Source organism: Carcharodon carcharias, chromosome 2, assembly GCF_017639515.1.
Source record: "Carcharodon carcharias isolate sCarCar2 chromosome 2, sCarCar2.pri, whole genome shotgun sequence".
Classification (NCBI taxonomy): domain Eukaryota; kingdom Metazoa; phylum Chordata; class Chondrichthyes; order Lamniformes; family Lamnidae; genus Carcharodon; species Carcharodon carcharias.
The window spans coordinates 196035999-196057348 of record NC_054468.1 but is presented as its reverse complement, the minus strand read 5'-3'; the positions used below and the strand labels follow the sequence as shown (position 1 = coordinate 196057348).

General features: G+C 42.1%; 1 protein-coding gene across 1 annotated transcript in view; it reads right to left on the bottom strand.

The window, feature by feature from the left end:
* Window positions 1–20945, bottom strand: part of pkdcca (protein kinase domain containing, cytoplasmic a) — a 56987-nt gene extending 36042 nt beyond the window's left edge. Inside the window, exons 1-4 of the mRNA XM_041208989.1 lie at window positions 20081–20945; window positions 7288–7410; window positions 5073–5344; window positions 1336–1415 (exon numbers count right to left, since the gene is read on the bottom strand). Of these exons, the coding sequence (XP_041064923.1) occupies window positions 1336–1415; window positions 5073–5344; window positions 7288–7410; window positions 20081–20803 (1198 nt within the window). The 5' untranslated portion in view covers window positions 20804–20945. The remainder of the gene's footprint in view (window positions 1–1335; window positions 1416–5072; window positions 5345–7287; window positions 7411–20080) is intronic.
* Between the last annotated feature and the right edge of the window lie 405 nt (window positions 20946–21350).

The following is a 21350-nucleotide window of genomic DNA, read 5'->3' as shown; positions in this document are numbered from 1 at the left end:
AGATTTGAGTCTCCTAATTCTGTTTTAGCCCTTAGTTTCAAATAAAACCAAGGGAAGCATTAAAACACAATGGGAGGAGCACCTTGTATGTGTTTTGCTGTGAGGATAGCCTTCATTGTTCCAATCCATCCCTCATATTGCAGGCCACACTATCTTAAAATTGCTGCTTATAGCGATTCAGAAGATATGTTCTCTGAAGTATGAAAGACAGAACTTATTAAATAAGTAAACTGTCCAATAAAATGCCAATTTAAATTGCTGGAGGGTCAATCTTTCATCATAATTATTTGCTTGTTCTTTGTGCAAAGATATGTTAGTAAAACCACACAGAACAATTAATCACTTTCATTTTCAATAGATTATATTTCTCTAATTGATTAATTCTGCTGCCCATATAGGCCTGTGAATTCACAATCTCATTCCCTCAAACCAGATTTCTGCCTGTCTCACCACTGAAACAGTCCCAAAGACATGAATAGCATTTTCTGTCAGATAACTATGGCTTTTTGCTTCCAAAACAAACTATTCCTTATTGACAAAGATTAATCACCGCTCCCCAGTACCTCAGATTTAAAGTTCTCTATTTTGTGCTAAAATCCCCCCGTGGCCTCACTCCTGCCTATTTCTGGGGTCTCCTCCAGCCCTACCATGCCAGCCCCATCTCCAAGTTCTTTGCTTATCTATCTCCAGCCTCTTCTGTACTCCATCCCTTTGTCCCACCATTGGCAGCCATGCCTGCAGAAACCTGGGGTGTCACACTCTAGAACTACTTCTCCAACCCCTTCGCCACTGCAACAACATCTCTTCCTTTAAGGCTCTCCTTAAAATGCATCTCTTTGCCCAAACTTTTGGTCATCCTTTCTCATCTCTCCTTTGGCTTGGTGTCCAGTTTTCCCTTACACCTCTGTGAAACACCTTGGAACATTTTTTTCTAAATTAATGGCAATAGATAAATGTAAGTTGTCAGCATTATTGCTTTCTTTTGTTAAATTCAGGAGATCAAGTTAGGTAAAATGATAAGCAGCTGGAAAGCAATCAAAACAATATTCATGGTAGTAAGTGGTTTGTTTTTGTGTACAGTGGTACACACTCAATAAATAAAGGGTGTATGTTTAAAGTGTACATCAATGAAACATATCTAATATGTTTGACTGTTTCATCAGGATTGGAAGGCCAATTTGGTTTTAAGCAGCCCAGTTAATTGCAGCTTCTATGCTAATCTATTATAACAGGGTTCTGGTACCATACCTGTCAAATTGTTTCTAAAAATATGCTATGTAAACCGAAACTTTCAGACAGAATGAAGCCAGTGTAGTAAACATTTCAATTTCATACCTGTAGCATTCACTACAGTATCCAGCAATGACCGTAGACTTGATGGGGCACTGTGTGGCAAGAGATAGGTAAAGAAGAACCTGCAATGGGAGAAAATATTGAGCCATGTTAGAGGTCTTTTTAATAGGCAAGAAACTTAGGTGGCACAGTGGCGCGTGCTGCTGTGTCACATCCTGCTCTAGGGACCCGGGTTTGATTCTGACCTCTGGTGTCTGTCTGCGTGGAGTTTGTATGTTTTCCCTGGGGAGAATTTTCTCCCCATTGGATGGGCGCGGGGGGGCGCAGAGCCAATCACCACCCGCGATTGGCTGCTCACCATTTTACGTGGGCTGGCCAATTAAGGCCCACCCAGCGTGACGCGCGCTCGAAAGTGCTCAATGCTACCTGTGGAGGCAGGGGGAAGAGGGAGAGTCAATGGCATGAGCTACCTCAGGGAGATTAATTTCATAATGTGGATTTTAAATGAAGAGGCTAAAAAATCATTTACGTGTGCCCCCTCATGTGACAGCATCACATGAGCTGGGACATGTTTCTGAATTGTTCAAAAAATATTTATTAATGTAATAAACCCTTCATGAAGCCTCATCCCACCCGTGGATGAGGTTTCATGAAAAATGTGAAGGCCGCCTGGGCTCTTTGCCTGCCCGCCAACCTTTATGTTGGACGGGCAGCCCTAACAATTAGGTTAATTAGTTTATTAATGGCCTTAACAGGCCTTTGACAGTTTGGAGGGCACACATCCGACTCCAGTGCGTGGCTACCAAACGAAAGATCGGAAAGACGTATGATGACATCGGGACACATGCACAATGTCACTGTGCATCATTTTATGCATCGGCATGTGGGGCCCGCCCCCGCAAACCGAACAGAAAATCCCGGTTCCTGTTTCTGTTGGGTGCTCTGCTTTTCTCCCACCATCCACAGATGTGCTGGTTACGTGGATTGGTGATGGTCAAATTAATGTGTGAGTGTGTGCCCTGTGATGGACTGGTGTCCTGTCCTGGGTGTACCCTCCCTAGTGCCCATTGCCATGTCAGGATAGGCTCTGACTCCCTGCGACCCTGAATTAGATAAAGTGGTTTTGGAAGAGTAAGGTAAGAGATTTATCAATTTTCTCCCACTTTTGATCTCACCTGACCTGAATCAATCTCTAGCCCAAAAGTCAGTCAGCCAACTTTCTTACAGGCAACTGCCAATGCCACTCTGCTATAAATTAACGTTCATTATGAATGATTCTTACACTTTATTAACAGGATAATAATTTCAGCTAAAAGCTAGGATTTAGGCTTAGTCACAGATGTGAGATTGGAGTCATTGGGTGTGAAATTAAACTTTGGCAGAAGCACAAAATGGATGGTATAAAGTCAATGGAAAGGGCAATTGGGCACGGTTTGGAATGAACGATCAATCCATTACAGCCCACTTGTGCTTCAATGAAGTTGAATTTCACCCTCATTATTTTACTGATCAGCTCCGTAAGTCTTATTTAAAAGATATCCTGTTAATGTTATATTAGGAATAAGTTGGTTAGAATTGATCTGAGGTGAAACTGCAAAAGGGACAATAAAAAAATCGGCAGACTGTTTTACAAATTATCTAATTTTATTTTCCACTGAAGTCACTCAGGTGGGTGTAAAGCAAACTGTTCATTCACTATCGCTTGCTTCACATTATTACTAAAAAGCGATTTCCCTACCTTATCCCACCCCAGCCCCACCACATTTTCTATTATTTTGCACTTCATTAAATTAAAAAGATGTTAGCAGAACTGAGAGTATCCTCACCCTGCTGTTTCACAAGAGCACATGAAGGGACAAAAACAAGGATATAGATTTTTAATCTGCCCACCCCAGTGTAACACTGGCTTCGTGGATCAGCTACTCTAATAGAAACCATTCAATTTCAATTTCCACTGAAACCAATGGAATTAAAAACTGGGTGGTTTCTATTCCGGGCGGCCAAACCACACTACTAGTTTTAGGGGCAGCCCACCAGAGAATTTTTTTTGAGCCTCCTGGCCCCATCAAACAAATTAAGTTTCCTGAGTTGTTTTGTGAGCAGCCTCCCTTAAAGACCACTGGTTTGACAGCTTAACTCCTGAAAGAAATGTGCAAACATGTGTGTGAGGCCCTGTGTACGCCCATTCTGTTTGTACCTGAAAAGATGCATTCAGGGCTCTACAACCAGCATAGGACACTGATTTGCATATTTAAACTGTATTCCACCTGTTTAAGGTGATTGAGCTGCTCCCCCATTTCCAGGCCTGAAAATTGTATCCGTGCACAGCACGTTTCTGATTCCCAATCGCCCTTTGCCCAATTTTTCAGGCTAGAAATGTGCAGCTGGCTGGGAGTTGAAATCGGATCCATGATAACATGGCATGCAGCAAGACTAATCAAAATACTAAGAGCAAATAAAGCAATGATTAAATTGGACCTCAGCGCAGCCAAGTTGCTTTGAACTAAGCAGGCGTTTTAGTACCATGCAAGGATTTCCACGGGAAATTTAAAAGAAAAGGACTTGCAACTCTTTCATGAGGTCAAGGTATCCCCAAGCACCTTACAACCAATGAAGCACTTTAGAGCTATCATAACGTAGGAAACACAACAAAAATTTGCAGAGAGCAAGTGTCCACAAACAGTGGTGAAGTAAATGACCAGATCATCTGCTTTATGTGTTGGCTGAGGGATAAACGTTGGACAGTACACTGGGAGAACATCCCTGCTCTTTCTTGAATTGCACTGTGAGATTATTTACATTAATCTATGAAGGCAGACAAGGCCATTTTAACATCTCATCCAAAAGATGACACCACCAACATTGCAACACTCCCTAAATACTTCAATTAAATGTCAGCCAAGATTATGTGCTTGGGTCTCTGGCACTGTTTCCTCTTTATGACTAGGGATAACAGGAAATCACTTACAGCCATTTGTTACAGTGTAATATAGTATCTTTAGTTAGTCAGTTAGCAAATTAGTGTTGAATCTTTTTTAATTTCTCCATTATGTTCAGAAATTTTGCACAGGGATCTGTGACCTTTGATCAATATTATTTTCAACTCTGGAAAGAATCCCCCCTTCAAACACACCATGTGCCATTTCTATAGCAGTTCTGTGGCTTTGCAAGAAAGTGAAAACATTTGGCAGCAGTTTCCAAGGTAGAAAAACATGCATGTCCATGTTCTACATATCTCATGTGAGTTCAGCTCATATCATGTGCATTGAAGTTCAACACAGATCCCACAGAATCCTGGAGAGCCATATTTTTATTCTGTAACATATATGTTTCTTATAGCAATGCTTGTGTTGGTGGCTAAATGATGTTTTGTGCAGAATGCATGCTTCTGAAAGGAATTAAATGGGGCAAACTGCACCTATCTGCAAAGATTGGTATAAATTGGTGTTTGTATATGATTGCTTTTTTTTGTTGTTTTCTAGATTGTGACTGAACTGTGTAAAAACATTGGGATCATTGCAAACTCTCTCACCATTCATTGCTTTTCTTCTCTTGTCATAATAAACACCAAGTGCATATCAGACTGTATCATGTTTGGACATATTATCCCTTCTGAGAACTATAGAATGAAGTCAATTACACAAGATCTTTACAAAGTGGAATGCAGTTTCAAAGCAATTTTGCATAGTGATGAAACTGACAAACAGTCGGTTTCAGACAATAGCAGTGGTTGCAATCTGAGCTCTTCCGACACGTTCAGCAGTGAAAGAAGCAATTACCTATACGCGTTGTAGAGATTCCGCATCTCGTTCATGCTTTGACATCTGCCCTCCATGGAACAGATTAAGGTGAAATTTCGAGCGGGAAACTCCATAAAACAATCACTGTTGCTTGAGCAGGGTGTTTCATTGATGCTAGCATCATCCAAATCTGTCACTTTTAGTTCACCATCCACAATAACAAATTGACGAGGACGGAAGTCCAACAATGTCACTGAGCCAAGAGGCGAATGGGCCAAATAGTGTAATAAGCGTATCAAACTCAAACATATCTGCAATGAAAATAGCACAAGGTACACTTCATATAGCATGCTTAAGTTTACAAAAAGAAAGATCCAAAAAGACAGAGTTCAGTAAAATATAGCTTCACTTGCTCCCAGTTTAATTATATATATTTATATGTATGAGGATGGAATTGCACTGAAATTGCTTATATATAAAGAATAACTGGCTAACATGGCTGATCCTAAGGCTTAATGTGCTTTCAGGCAGCTATACATTCCGTTTTGGTTTCTCTCTGTTGCTGCAAATAATGCCTCTTGCTGCAATGCAGTTCCTCCAGTATCACTGCACAATGGAAGCACAGTCCAGAAGGAAGCATTTTTTCTGGAACCGGTCTGCGTCTCACCCAAGTGGCTATTCTTTAAGTATGAATGAAATAGGTTATTCAACTATGTAGGACATATAGCCGAGTCCAATCCTGTCCTTGCTTGAAGTTTATACGTCTGCATTGGGAGGTGATCAAAAACAAGATTTCCCTATCTCTAACCAGGAGCCCCAACTGTTGCCCTGGCTAAGCAAAGCCTGAAAATTGGACCTGAGATGTACTGCCCTGTATGAGTACCATCCCCAGCAGTGTTTTGACATCACACTTCCATATCATTTAGTGTCTTCAAATACCAGGTGCAGCATGACACTGCAACAGAGGAAGGTTCACTGTGTTTACATTACACAAAAGAACAGACATATTTAATGTATCTAAGACAGTAGTGTAATTTCAGGTATCTGAACCCTTTGATTTGTTTGGCAGCTTGTAGTTCATTTTACTTAACAGTGCTTCGAAAACAAAATAACACATTAAAGAAGGAATACTAAGAAAACAAGCCACTGTAGAGCTTTACATTTAAATGTAGAAATCCACAGTGACCTGGTAAGAGACAGCTCTTCAATTTTTTAGAATATTAATAAATAAATGGAAAATGCAGTCTGTAGTCTATAACATTAGAGCACTGGATCGCTGAATAAAATGGCTAAAATTTGCTTTTGAAATTTTCTAGGAGACAAAGCTTTGCTAGTCTCATAGAAAGAAGCCTTTTGGGGGGTGGCAGATAAAAGAAACCCCCCCACCCCCATCACCAGCTGGTGCTTCCTGTGCCAGTGCAGGGTGCCTCCCAGAAGGGGACTGAAGAGTACCATTGACAATGTCAATAGCAATGTCTCTATGCTGGATGGACTTTCCATGCTGACAGAGAATACTGGGGTCTTATGTTAGGGAGAAAGTAAAAGAGAAAAAGAGAGTTATTTTTTTAAAAAAAAGCAAATTAAATTTAACTTTGTTTTTATCCCCCTTGAAAATTCCAAGAATTCATTTGTGAAACACATTAGGCAGAGTAAAGGAAATCAGTATAGCATGTGTTATTCATGGCAAACACAAAATGAAATGTGTCGCACTGCATGTTTCTTCTCAAAGTGCCTGTTGTGTTTGAGGCTCGTCTCTTTCTGCATGCTTTTCCACAACATTTGAGATTCTGAGCCTCTGACAACAATAGGAAGTACAGTAGTTAAAAACATTTATACATTGAGAAAGATACAGACGGCATTGTTTTTATTTTAAATATTGTGGTAATTGGAATGTTAAGCCCAAGAATTCTAAACAAAAGAGAGAAGCGCAATTATCCCATTATGCTTAATCAGATGAAAATAGTTTGCTTTGACCAACAAACTCCTGACTAATTAGAAGACTTAAAAAGGCTATCTTGTTTATCAAGCAGGTTTAAAACCCCAGAGAACAAAAATTGTTTTGGAAACAACATTCTTTGTGGCTGGAACATTTTCTTTCCATGCTTTCCAGTACATTTTCTTCCCTCCCCACCTCCTCCCCCCTCGCCAACACCCCCGCCCCCCCCCCACCCCCACCCCACCCACCCCCCCACCCCACACCGCCCCCAACCCCCACACCTTCCCAATCAAAGCTCCAGAGACCCTCATTACTTACTCGGAATCTCTCTTCCCATGAAGTCTGCAGAAGCTGAATCATCTCTAATGGAGATCCAAGCTCTGTGATAGTGGTCAGTGTGTCTGCAATATCATTGCTGTCCTGATAACAATAACCATATAGCTGCAGAATGGAAGGGGAAAAACACGAGAAAGCAACATGTTAAGCTGTTTAATCAAAGTTGATGTATAGAATGATGATATTGCTGCAATACAATTAATGAATTAGCAAAACATGATACCTGGGGGCTTCTTACATCATATTTGATCAAATTTTACAGCACAGAAACAGACTCTTTGGCCCAGATGCCAATGTTTATGCTCCACATGAGTCAGTTCCCACTTTACTTCATCTAGCTCTATAAACTTCCATTCATTTCTCCCTCATTTGTTTATGTAGCTTTCTCTTAAATGCATCTTTGCTATTCACCTCAACTGCCCCTTGTGGTGGTGAATTCTACATTGTAACCACTCACTGTGTAAACTGGAACCTGTTTGTTAGTGTGTTTCTGTCATAAAGTGCTGATAAATGTGAGCATTTTTCACAGCAGTAATAACGAATGTTAATGAACCCAAATGTCATAATTAAATTGAAGTGGGTAGGATTGGATTTCTTGGAAATACTACAACTTTATATAGTCCAAGATGAAGTTTATTTTTTGCCTTATGACATGCCCTGTCACATTAGTAGCTAGACCTTTAAAGATAAAATAAAAATTAATCAGATCAAAGGATTTTTCACTTCCAAATCACAGGAGTTCAGTTTAACTGAAAGGAGCAGTGGTTGTCGGTGCAAAAGAAAATCAGATGGGTTGTAAAATGGGTGGGAACAGTTAAACTTGACCCCATGTCATTGTAATGTTGCTCTTTAACTGTTTCATAATTCAGTTGCTCCATAAAAGAATGAGGAATATTAGCAGTCTCAGACAAATTATTTTGATGGTTAGCTTTAAGTTTGTCAAAGTGAGGGATAGATGGCAGTACTTTCCCCCACTGTTTTCATCTAGAATCAGGGTCCAGAATGGAGTCAATTTATTGAACAGGTTACGTGCGGATTAAAATTTTCTTTATGCAACCCCACCATGTGCCTTAGCCCCAGTCTCAGAACTACACATTTCATCAGTATGACATTTTAATTATCAACACCAATTTTCTTGCAGGATCGCGAGATGTTAAATTGACAAGCTGATGGTTAGTGATAAATCATAGGCAATTTGTGCTTTTCATTCATAGAAAGTGCACCACCCAGCCCCCAATCATTACCATTTCTTAAAGTTTACTCTTGTATAAAATGGAGTGAAGCCTGAGACTGTTATTGTGGATTTGTACACAATTTATCTTAGTGCCTCTAAATACTCACATTTATGGTAAATTCTACACAAGACCTTTCATAGTTAGAGGAAAAGAACACTTTAATCAAAATTTTCAAGTGTGCACCAAAAATAGTCCATTAACATAAATATACAATCTGTCAGAACCAAATAGAGGAATGAATTGATTAAAAAAACATAAAGTAAGATTGTAAGGGACTCAAGCACTACCTGTATCCTGTGTCGAAAACAAGATTTCAATCTAATAAGATTACCTCAGGTTATTAAAGAACAAATGAAGTTTCAGAAAATTGTTTTATCCTACATTTCACGAATTGCTTATTTACAACCAACAATGTTCCCCCATTATGTATATCTATGTGATTTTCCCTGTATCATGATACTTAGTATTTTGAGACAAAATACCCTTTTTTCAATTAATTATTTTCAACCTGACTGCTGAGATTCCAGGTTGTATACTGCTTGCTGTCTATTTCTAATCATCTTAAAGCAGGGTTTTTAAAATTTATCAGTTTAGTATTTTGAACACTTTCACTTTTAACAAAGAAAGCTACATTTCACAGGCAGAAGTTCTTTTTTAAAAATCAATTTGTACTTCTTCACATCACTCCTGTTTGTTTCTGAAAACAGTACCTAATCATGTAATCAAAACTACTGAATTTACATACTGCACCTCTCTAACTGTTAAAGATCCCTACTGTAATGCGGTTTGTACTATTTTTATTTCCAAGCTAAATCGTCCACCAATGTTTTAAAGAATGGAAACCAGAATCATGTAGGTTTTTATATGTGTGACAACCTCAGCACAATCTGTCACAGCCGTGGTCTCTCAAAAGTCCTTCATTCTTCTAAATAATAGTGACACAGCTGCCCCTTCCTCAGAGAAAAAAGGGAAAGGTTAGCCTGCCACACAAAGCTTGACAAGCTCATTGGGATGAAACACAAAGTGAGGACCTTATTAAGCTGTCATCAGCAAGTTAACAGCATGCAAGCAACAGCCCCTCATGAATGAATATGCAAGAAAAATGGGCCCTGTTTTGTTGTGTGAAGTGAATAGCAAACAGAATCACTGGGGAGAGAATCCCAGTGCAGTTCATAAGTGGTCTTGTGCCAGTCTCCAGTGAGGCTTTAACTCAAAGTGAGAGTTTTTCTTTATAATTGCACTCTATAGAGTTGTGACATTTTCTTGAATGTCTGTGAGCGGACATTTTTATGCTGCAAGGAGTTCACTGGGAAAGTTTCAAAAAGGGTTTCAGTGGTGTGGTGAAGTATCTTACAAAACACTCTAGTCTGTAAATGGTGACAAAATCAGTGGTAACAATTATATATGTTGCTGTTCATCTTAGTATCTCAGCTTTTATTGAAAAAGTATTAAAGCTCTCCTCAAAACTCAGCAGGTAAATAAGGTAATGTAAGGCTTTGCTACATTCACACTTAAGGTATTTTGGTCTACACATCTGGTGATATATATCGCTCAATAGAAGGTATAGAGGAGGGCAACAAGGATAAACTTAAATTTTTTAGATTTAGAAGGCTTGGAGATAGCATCTAGAATTTTTAAAGATATGGCAGAATAAGATATAGTAGATCTGGGTAAGATGTTGAAAATAGATTGTGATAGGATTAAAGAGCATGCCTAGACAATATGTAGACAAGATGTCAGATTAGTTGCCTGACAAAAGTTTCTTTTTTCAAAGGGTTGAAGATCTGTACAACAGTTTCCTCATGGATATGCTAGGTATGGGAATGCTGTGGTTCATGAAAAATGTTGCTGGTGGAGAACATTGGGGCAAACCAGGGGTATGTCAGATCTATTTGCCCTGTGCTGCATCATGGGTAACCATGGACACCTCTCACTTGCTTCATTACCTTCTGGAGTTGGACAGGAATTTCCCACAGATTTTTTTTTAAATCGGTCACAAAGTTTGTCCTTCTTTTCCTCCCTTGTCCACATCAACAATTTTTAGGGAAGGCTTTTTGGAGGATGTGCCCATGAAGGGAAAAACTAAGAATTGATTGTCCTGAATTGAAGTGCTTACCCTTACCCTTCAGAAGTGCACAACCGAGTGCATATAAGCCAGAAAAAGGTGTAAGTTCACTCCATGCCTCAGCTGATCCCAACCAGTGAGATGCCACAACAGGCCCCTACACCTCTGACTTGGAGAGGAAGAATGTCAGCCAGGTTTTCTTCTCCTGGTTCTAGCCAGTGAGCCCTGCTAGAAAGTATGCATCTGTGCATGTTATCAAGCCCAATTCTGATGCTCGCTGCTGTCAGGTAGCCTGCTAACGTTCACTGTTTAGGCTTACACTTGCACAGTCATCACATGGGGGAGTTGCTGGAGGATCAGTAGTGCCTTCCTAAACATATCTCAGCATGAGTCCTGCAGTCCTGCCACATCCAGTCGTGAATGGTGGTGGACAATTAAACAACCCACTGGAAGAGGAGGCTCCACAAATATCCATGATAAGGCAGCCCAACACATCAGTGCAAAAGATAAGGCTTAAGCATTTGCTACAATCTTCAGCCAGAAATGCCAAGAGGATGATCCATCTCGGCCTCCTCCGGAGGTCCCCAGCATCACAGGTGCCAGTTTTCAGCCAATTCAATTCATTCCACGTGATTTCAAGAAACAGCTGAAGGCACCGGATAGTGAAAAGGCTTTGGGCCCTGACAATATTCCGGCAATAGTACTTAAGACATATGCTCCAGAACTTGCCGCACCCCAGGCATCTATGCTATCAAGCGGCACTTGCTTAACAATAACCTGCTTACTGATAACTCATAACATTCAAGGCTATCAGCCAAATGCTAGTAAATGGGATTAGGTAGTTAGGTCAGGTGTTTCTCATGTGTTGGTCCAGACTCGGTGGGCCAAAGGGCCTCTTCTGCACTGTGTGATTCTGTGATACCCAGTTTGGGTTCTGCCAGGACCACTCAGCTCCTGACCTCATTACAGCCTTGGTTCAAACATGGACAAAAGAGCTGAACTCCTCAGGTGAGTTGAGAGTGACTGCCCTTGACATCAAGGCTGCATTTGACCGAGTGTGGCATCCAGGAGCCCTAGCGAAACTGGAATCAATAGTAATCAGGGAAAAACTCTCCATTGGTTGGAGTCGTACCTAGCACAAAGGAAAGTGGTTGTGGTTGTTGGAGGTCAGTCATCTCAGCTCCAAGACATCACTGCAGGAGTTCCTCACGGTAGTGTCCTCAGCTCAACTATCTTCAGTTGCTTCATCAATGACCTCCCTTCCATCATAAGGTCAGAAGTGGGGATGTTCACTGATGATTGCACAATGTTCAGCATTGTCATTCCTCAGATACTGAAGCAGTCCACGTCCAAATGCTGCAAGAACTGGACAATATCCAGGCTTGGGCTGACAAGTAGCAAGTAACATATCTGCCACACAAGTGCCAGGCAATGGCCATCTCCAAAAAGAGAGAATCTAACTATCACCCCTTGAAATTCAATGGCATTACCATCTCTGAATCCCCACAATCAACATTCTGGGGGTTACCATTGACCAGAAACTGAACTGGACTAGCCATATAAATACTGTGGCTACAAGAGCAGGTCAGAAGCTAGGAATCCTGCAATGAGTAACTCACCTCCTGACTCTCCAAAGCCTGTCCACCATCTATAAGGCAAAAATCAGAAGTGTGATGGAATACTCTCCACTTGCCTGGATGAGTGCAGCTCCCACAACACTCAAGAGGTTTGACACCGTCAAGGACAAAGCAGGCCACTTGATTGGCTCCACATCCACAAACATTCACTCCCTCCACCACCAAATGCACAGTAGCATCAGTGTGTACCATCTACAAGATGCACTGAAGGAATTCACCAAGGCTCCTTAGACAGCACATTCCAAACCCATGACTCCTACCATCTAGGAGGACAAGATCAGCAGATAGATGGGAACACCACCACCTGGAAGTTCCCCTCCAAGTCACTCACCATCCTGACTTGGAAATATATCACTGTTCCTTCACTGTCGCTGGGTCAAAATCCTGGAACTCCCTTTCTAACATCACTGTGGGTGTACCTACACCACATGGACTGCAGTGGTTCAGGAAGGCAGCTCACCACTTCCTTCTCAAGGGCAACTAGGAGTAGGCAATAAATGTTGAACCAGCCAGCGAAGCCCACATCCCATGAATGAGCTAAAAAAATGTCTGTATATTTGACAGAGGAGGCAAGAAATGGGGAAGAAAAATAAGAATATTGAAAAATCTAATGCTACAATGGAGATAGTACAGACCACATCATGGGTATAGAGAGCAGTAGTGACTTCCATTGACACTGTTTGATGCATTGCAAATGGCTGACTTCTTTGAAGGTCTTTATGAAGCAGGCGGAATATCTTAATTACAGCCATTTCCTGTCAGCATGAGCCTCCTCGGGTATTGCCCTTTGACATGCAGTATGTCAAACGTCTGGAATAATACCTGCAGCGAATCACATTCCCTTGTTTATAAAATCATTCTCAGGATGTCGGCATCCTTGGCATGGCCGACATTTATTGGCCATTCCATGCTGGCCTAAGATGTTGATAGTGGCCCTCTTGACCTGCTACATTCTAATCTTTGCAGCAGTTTGATGCAACTGAGTGGTTTGGGAGGTCACTTCAGAGGGGAAGGAAGTGTCAAATATATTACCACAGGACTGGACTCACACACAGGTCAGATCAGGTGAGGGCAGCCGGTTTCCTTCCCTAAAGAAGGTTAATGAATCAGTTGGGTTTTTAATGACAAGCCAACCGTTTCATGGTCACTTTTATCGAGAGCAGATTTTTGATTCCAGATTTTTAAAATTCAATTTGACTTCTTACACTGCCATGGTGAAATTTGAAGCCCTCTGTCCCTCTTCTCAATCTCCCTATATTACAGAGCTATATCTCTCACTGGCTGCTACACTGGTGCTCTAGGGCAAAACCTCTTCTGTACTATTCATTTACGCAGTTGGTGTGCTTACCAATTTGAGGCCTGACTTAAATAAAATGTTCACCTTTTGATTTGTTTCTACAGATGCAGAATGGGCCACACATAATTATTCATGATTTTCTTCAGCAAAATTATGACTTCATTGTCATTTTGCTACTCATATTAGAACGAAATATGTGAAATAATACATTGGGGCTTTCTCCTTACATTTTTTTGCATTTTGTGTATTGTTTTCATTAAAATTACTGAAGGCAAGAATGGAGGCAAGACTAACCTTAAGTGTCCTTTGGAAATTTGAACTGAATTGAAACAGATCCTAGGGAAAACTACCATTTCATTTAGATTGGTTTCAGGAGACCAGGTCCAGCCATGTGCATTTACAACACTAAATCCTGGTAGGCCCAATTGATTTCCTCTTTTAAAACAAAGCAAAGAGTGCTGGAGTTAGCAACATAAATGCTGAGAGCTGGTTTATGGGACAGGTCTCCCAGATTCTGAACAGCACCAGTACGAATATAGCCTGTGGGAAGTTAAAGTGATCTGAGAAAGCCTTTTGGAGAGGATCTCACACTTCATAATTGAAGTGGACCTGGTGATCTGCTGAATTTTAATACACACTTGCATTGATCAGCAAGCAAAGCCACTTTGCATCAGTGAATGTTGTAATATAAATGAAGCTTAAGAAATGGCAGCTTTATCCATTCTGCACCTTATTTGGTATCCAAATCTCAATTTCATTTGTTCCCCTTTATCCCACTTTCCCCCTCTCACTCTCTCACACACACAGTACATAGAATGTTTAGCCCACTGAACTCTCTCCATCTTCTCAATTTGATGTGACTATGACTTTTTATCCTTAACCTACTCCAAAACTACAGGATTGCAATCGATCCAATGACTTTTGCAATATTTGATCTGAATCGTTAATCGTCAGTTGACTCCATTCCATAAGACAGCAACTGTAAATCGACAAGAATGTGTTCCTGTGAATTGAACTCTTATCATCCCCAACACCGGCCGCCAGCCCCGGGCATTCTCTGCTTTCCACACACAATCTGCAGTAGCCATAACAGGCACTTCTCGCCCTTTCCTATCACTGGAGCGAAATAGAAGAATAATTAAGCTCACATAAACTTCCCTCCAAATCTTTGATCCGCAAACACCAGCGCCCCACACACACATACACAGAGTCTATCCGCAGTGCAACTCCCCTCATGTTGATCAGAGGAGCCAACAGCCACCTACACCCCAACTTATCTTCAGCAGTCACCTTCATACATGTGATGTCGCGGCTGTGATTGTCGTTCACCTGAGTAACTAGTTTGTCGGGAGTTAATAATTCACCATTAGATCAGCAGGACAGTTCAAATCTGTGTAAAATGCTTTCATTCGATGGGAACATTCAGACGATGTCTTTCCTGTCACATGGTTTGAATCCGGACGGTCCCTGTGGCCTGCGAGAGACTTTTTATACTTAAGAGTTGGGGTCAGTAATTTTTTAAATTTTTGACAGCTGAATACCATGCTTCAGCAATGCAGAAAATATTACAACTGAAAAGACCAGGCTTGTGCTCTGAGTGCAAGTTACTGGGATTCCGATATTTGTTCATCTTTTGTAAAGGAGCTGACAGCCACAGTGAGGAGATGTTTTCATCGCCGAGCCGTCAACTCCGACAAAGAGCAATGAGCGGGCGGCTGGGCAATGACCCTCCAGGGCTGGACAGCCGCAAGGATCGGCGAAACACTGCGCCCCGTTCCCACAAGAGGTAGAAAAGTGGCCAGAGGTGACATCGATGAGCCACCCACTCACACTCTCCCCTCCCTCAGAAGTGGAGGGGCAAAGATCACGCTCAGTAGTTGGTGAAATGCAAAGGGGAAAATGACAGGCAATCGATCAATAGCAGCATACCAAGCGGAAAGTAATGAGGTCAAAGAGCATCTGTCATCATAGATAGCGAGTCCGGCCTCATTCCAGTCTCCAACCAGAATCAACCTGAAGAATTTAATCAGGATTTTTTTTGTTGCATTTCTGCTTCTAACATTTTTCTTTTTATAAAGTAAGTGCTAATTTGACACATTCACAAAAGGAATCATTCGAATAGTAGCTTGCTGCATTAATTACAATAAAATTAATTCCAACATACACAGGAAAGCCACATCCTGCTCGGATGACGCCTGTAATGCACAGACTGGGTGACAATTTATTTACTCTCCCCACCCTTCGAGTCTGATGAGGTTTTTTTTTCGACCAGCCGCTCTTTTTATCGACTATGTTGATACTTGGCCCGCCTGCTTCGTCTGCATTGTAGCATATACCAGACACAATGACAATGTGAAATACATAATTAATTCGTTTCACTGACAAACCATTTCACACTGAAGCAACACTAGTGAACCCTCGACCGTCAACTGGTTTGCCGGTTGACCTCGTCCATCGATTACATTTTGTTAACTCCCGGCTTTGAGGTGCAAATTCTGTTAAATAAATAGAAGGCTGAATAAGCGTCGGATGTCAGGAGCGGATTAACATCTCCTTTCATTAGATAGAAGGGCAGCTAAGGCAAAAGTACTTCGATTTCTTGAACGTAGGTAGATCCACAGAAGTGTACAGATAAATCAAGCAGTATTAAGGAACGATTACGTTGCTGCTTACATTTCCATCCCTCTCAAAATGTTACTTAAGTGATTGGCTACTCGCCCCTCTCAAAATCGGGGTGCGCAATAATCCGTTCACCCAATGGGCATTCCTGTGAGTATGTCGGGATACCTAACTGAGTGTAGAAATTACAGACCAGGGCCCATCGCCTTGTCTATATTTAGAAACACTGGTGTTCCGGGGTCGATTTTTTAAAAAAATCCACTTAAGGAAGTCAGTATGCAGAAAAAATAACTAATAGCAAGGAGGGGAAACAACCGGGGCGTTAATGAGAGAGAGAAAGAAAAGCTCTGAGGACAGAGGTATCCTCGCTTTAAGTGCTACAGCGAGTGCAATTTGTCCCAGCTTTGACTCGATCTGGCCATATCGATCGCACCCTGACCGAATTTCAGCTCCAGCCCTTTTAAATGAAACAGCCCTCACTGAAACGACCTGTCCCTGCCGTCAATAACTCCAGTTTCTCAACAACCCTCCTTCCATGCTACCACCTGTTCGGGGTAAGAGAGAAAATGAAGAGATTTCAGCACGCGGCAGGAGTTCATGCATATTCAAATCCCCTTCCAAAGGACAGCTTTCCCAGGAAACTTCTATATTTTAATGAGCGGATGGACAACGAATCAATTATTTACGCAGCCCTCCTCCCATCAACCAGATCAAATAAATAATATGGTTTGCATTTTATTTCCAGTAATAGTCATTCGATATCTGTCTCATTATAGCCCAAACACACTTTATCAAAACTTCTGACGCTAAGCTTTGTAAAGCATCTCCCCTGTACCTTCTGAGAATCCACCGGGTATATTAACAGAGAGACATATAACTGGACAGTGAACCAGGTGCACCTTAACCGCGTAATGTACTTGACTTTAGGTAAACACTTGTTTTACATAAATGTCTTGTGAAATTACAAAGTGGAACAGTTTCACTGTTTCGTGTTCTGTGTACGCGGGTATTGAGTCTGTAGATTTAATGTTGCGTTGATATTTCTTGCCAAATGGGGTGGGCTCTCGAATTTTCAGTTACCTTGAAGTGAAGTAAATTACAATCTGCAATCACTTAATGAACTGGTGCTCGTTCATGGGGTGTTTCCACTGTTAAGTTTATGAGAGTGACAAGTTAAAGGGCCGATTATTCAGTGTTGTTACAGGGCACATTTTCCGATCATTCAGTGCTGTTACAAGGTACATTCTCCGGTTTTACTGCGCTACTAACAGGTCAGTGACGCAGTCAAACTATCCTCAGGAAAACCTGATCAATTTAATCAACTGTGATTTTTTTCAATAAAAAAAAACAAATATTGGCTCACAGACAACACTTTCCATGACGTTCTTTATAAACCCACACCAAGTTCTCATTCCAGTGGTCCCGGACAGGGACACAGTGCTGTTCTTATTAATTTGGGGGTAGCGGGGAGAGGTGGAGGGTCGGGTCAAATGTTATTGCTCAGCGCAGCATTTAGAATACGGCTCTTAATCTTATTTGGAATACAGTTTCGGAACCAGTGGGCGAAGCAGAAGAGAAATTGGATTTTTGACAGACTCTGTAATTTCTGATGTTTGCCATCTTACATTACTGCACCTCCTCACAGAAAAGATGGCACTCCTTTAATAACGGAAATTATTAATATAAACGCCTGCATTAATATTAATATAAGAAAAGCCGGTGTGCCGAGAGAAAAAAAAACACTGCTTTACTTTCTAGGTGAAACCTTTCGGCCGTCGATGTGATACATCCAGAACTTAGTTATACATTTAAAGCAGGAGCCAGCCGAGGCGGATTGTACAGGACTTGTGACAGAGCTGAGTTAGATCGGGTCTTAGCAATGCAGAACATGTCTGTTATCTTGTAAATTACATTTAAACCTGCCATCTGTCCTGGGCATGCCACAAAATCCCTTTCGCCAGTAAAGAACCGAAACACGGTTACTATAGAAACTGGACCGACCGTCCTGCATTTGAGACCTTTCACTATCCGCCACACAAATCCATCTGTCTCTTCAAAATCATTCCCATTCACAACTGTATGTGCGCAAATATTCTCTTAAATTACACCCCCCCCCCCTCTTTCTGTTTGTCATGTTATTGATTTTAGGGTTATAGGTGCCCCCTCAACCCGCAAAGTTCTGGAGAAAGCCATTGATCTAAATGGTGTCCGAGAGAAAATAATACCGAACAAACCATTTCTGGCTGTCGGGACAATCGACTAATTGAATGTTTCTATTCTACATTATTTTCTGGGGGGAAAAAACACAAACAAATCATTAATCGTGAACAAAGGCCGAGATAGACACGAGGATATAAGCAAAATACTAGCAGGGTGCTGGAAATCTGAAATAAAAACAGAAAATGCTGGAAAAACTCAGCAGGTCTGACAGCATCTGTGGAGAGAGAAACAGAGTTAACATTTCGAGGGCTCTGAAGAAGGGTCACACAAACCTCGAAACGTTAACTCTGTTTCTCTATCCGAGATAGACACAGGAGGAAGTTTGTCGTTGCGGTTGGCCAGAGAGAGTGAGCACACCGAATAGGGAAGCTGACAAGCCGGGAGAACAAGTTGGAAACCTCGTCTCTGTGTAACGCAGTGGTTTCACAAAACTTGCAAGAAAAATGCAATATGTCCAAATGCATCATGTCTATGTGCTTTTCAAACTATCACGAGCCACGTGGTGATGATGAGCGATGTGATCGGCTTTATATTCTGTGCAATGTTCCAAATGCACTCTAAGCAGGCTAGTCATTTTTTAAATACTGCGGAGATATAATTTTAGAATCAATTACATTATAGCCCGCCCGTGTTAAAGTCGGAGCAATGATTCACTTGCTTTCCATTTTTAAGCTGTAACAACATCTGTAGCTGAGGCAATGCCCGGTGCCGTTTGAAGCCCCGGCGATGAAACCGACTCCAACCCAGCCGGCGACAACCTTATACATAACGTTTGCTTCAAACTCTGCGGGTTCAAAGGTCTTGGGAGCAAATCCGCACTCAGCGCTGACAATACATTCCAGCTTCTCAGCCAACGTGTTTCAAACATAAGAGTGACCTCGTCTCGTCTTCGGCTACCCCAAGCAAGTCCCCTTAAAGCAGAATGAAGCAGGAAACTTGGAACCTGGAGCAGAAGCCAGCAAGAGCTCATTTAGGCAAATCTCCTCCGGTAGCTCAGTGCCGGCATTCTTAGGAGGGTTGCAATCTCCCCCACCCAACACCCTTTCAACTATTTCAAAAATCCACAAGATCATGTAGAACAGAATAACGCAAATACCTGCACAGAGGGAGACAGTAAGTGGACGACAGAGATAATGAAAAACAAACACGTTTCAACCTAACTTCATTTCAATAACTTTCATTTTTTTTAATGTGCAGCGCATAATTATGTTTTCCAGAGTTTTAAAGGTGAATTCTTACTAAGAAGTACAAAACTGCTAGCACGTTAATACCGCGGCCCAATTCTACAATGGCATTGATCCGAAATGATGCCGAATAACTGGCCGGTCTTAGTATTGAATCATATGTAGTTTAATGGCACATATACCGTCAAAAATAAAATGTGTTGTCACAGAACATGAACTAAATATCTTTAATAAACTGAACTGTTTGCTTCTGCACATTTTTTCATTCTGGATAATAGGATACGCAAGGTACTCAGAAACACTGTGAATGAGTTAAGATGAGTGGGTTTGTGGTGTTTTCAATAAGCGATCGGTACATTTTTTTCACGCGTGTTTTTGACCAAAATAGATCAGGATGCGTTCTGAATATGACTCACTGCACAAATAACTGAACCCACAAATAAACCGAAGATGTTCAGTTCACCCATTAGGAAACTGCTCCATGAGTAAGTTGCTGGTGGGCAGTGCCTGGCACTTACCTTAAGAATGTTAGGGTGCTGCAATCGTTGTAAAAGTGTCATCTCTTTGACAAGTTTGCACGACGCCAGTCTGTAGCAATCTTCCAGTGTCCCGTATTGTTTGACACAGTTTTCCATGTCGTGTCCTCCAAAGTCCACCGACTTTAAGGCCACTGCCAGCGTTTCGTTCAGGACCGCTTTGTACACCGCTTTTGTGTATCCAGAGCCCAAGTAATGGACACTGCTCGCGTTATTGATATCCGGACAGCCCAGGGAGAGCAAATGGAACCGAAATGCACTCGTTGGGCTGCTGGAGACGAAGGTGTTTTCTCCTGCCACAGTTAATGGTTTATGCCTTTGCAAGCCGGGGCTTCTCTGTTGCTGCTGTTGCTGATGCTGGGCTTGCAGTTGATCAGGAGAGCTGTTCTGGGCTAGGTCCATCAAGCGCCTTTCCAGCGGTCTGGCGAGCCTCCCTGCAGCCGCCGAAGAGCCTGACTGCTGCCGATAGCGGACAACCTCCTCGTACCTTTCTCTCAACTGCTTCAACAGGTCCTGGTCGGTCACCCGGTTGAAAAATACAGACGGGTCGATGCTGAGGCGATCCTGCGCTGGGCTCTCAAAACGTTGATGCTTCTGTTGCTGATGGTGATGGTCAAACCCAGGGATAAATAACAAATTCAGCAAAGTGCCCAGGAAGAATGAACAGCAGAGCCCAGCTGCGATGGCAATCTTTCTGCGTTTCATTTCGTTGTTAATCTGCCAGAGGGAAGTTCTGTGAAACACTATAGAGGGCGGCTGTTTGAAAGTGAAGTTTTCACATTGTACAGTAAAATTTCTACCCTGCAGGGAAGATAACACTTGGGGATTTTTTTCCCCCTTCCTTATGTATTCTTCACATTGGCTGCGCTTCCCCCACCCCCCCCCCCCCCCCCAAACGTTGATAAGCAAAGCACCGTGACGCGTGCTGATTGACAGGCTTAAAGCAGCCAGGCGACGGTGTCGCGCGGCAGCATGGGAGGTGTAGTCCTTGCAGTTTGACCGCTGACGGCCTAGGGCCTACAGGACCACAGGTCCCAGAGAGCACCGCACCAGCATTGGGCGCAGGGAAAGCTGGCAATAGGGATTCCCGCATCTGCATCTCGGCCAATCAACGCCGTCAACGCCGGAGCTCTGTTGGATAACCCCCATGGCAATCACTCAGAGCCATTATGACGGAGGCGCTCTTGCCCCGCCTCGCCAGGCAGCGCACGTGACAAATCTGCGCGCAAACACTCCGCCCCGCGCCGCTGGG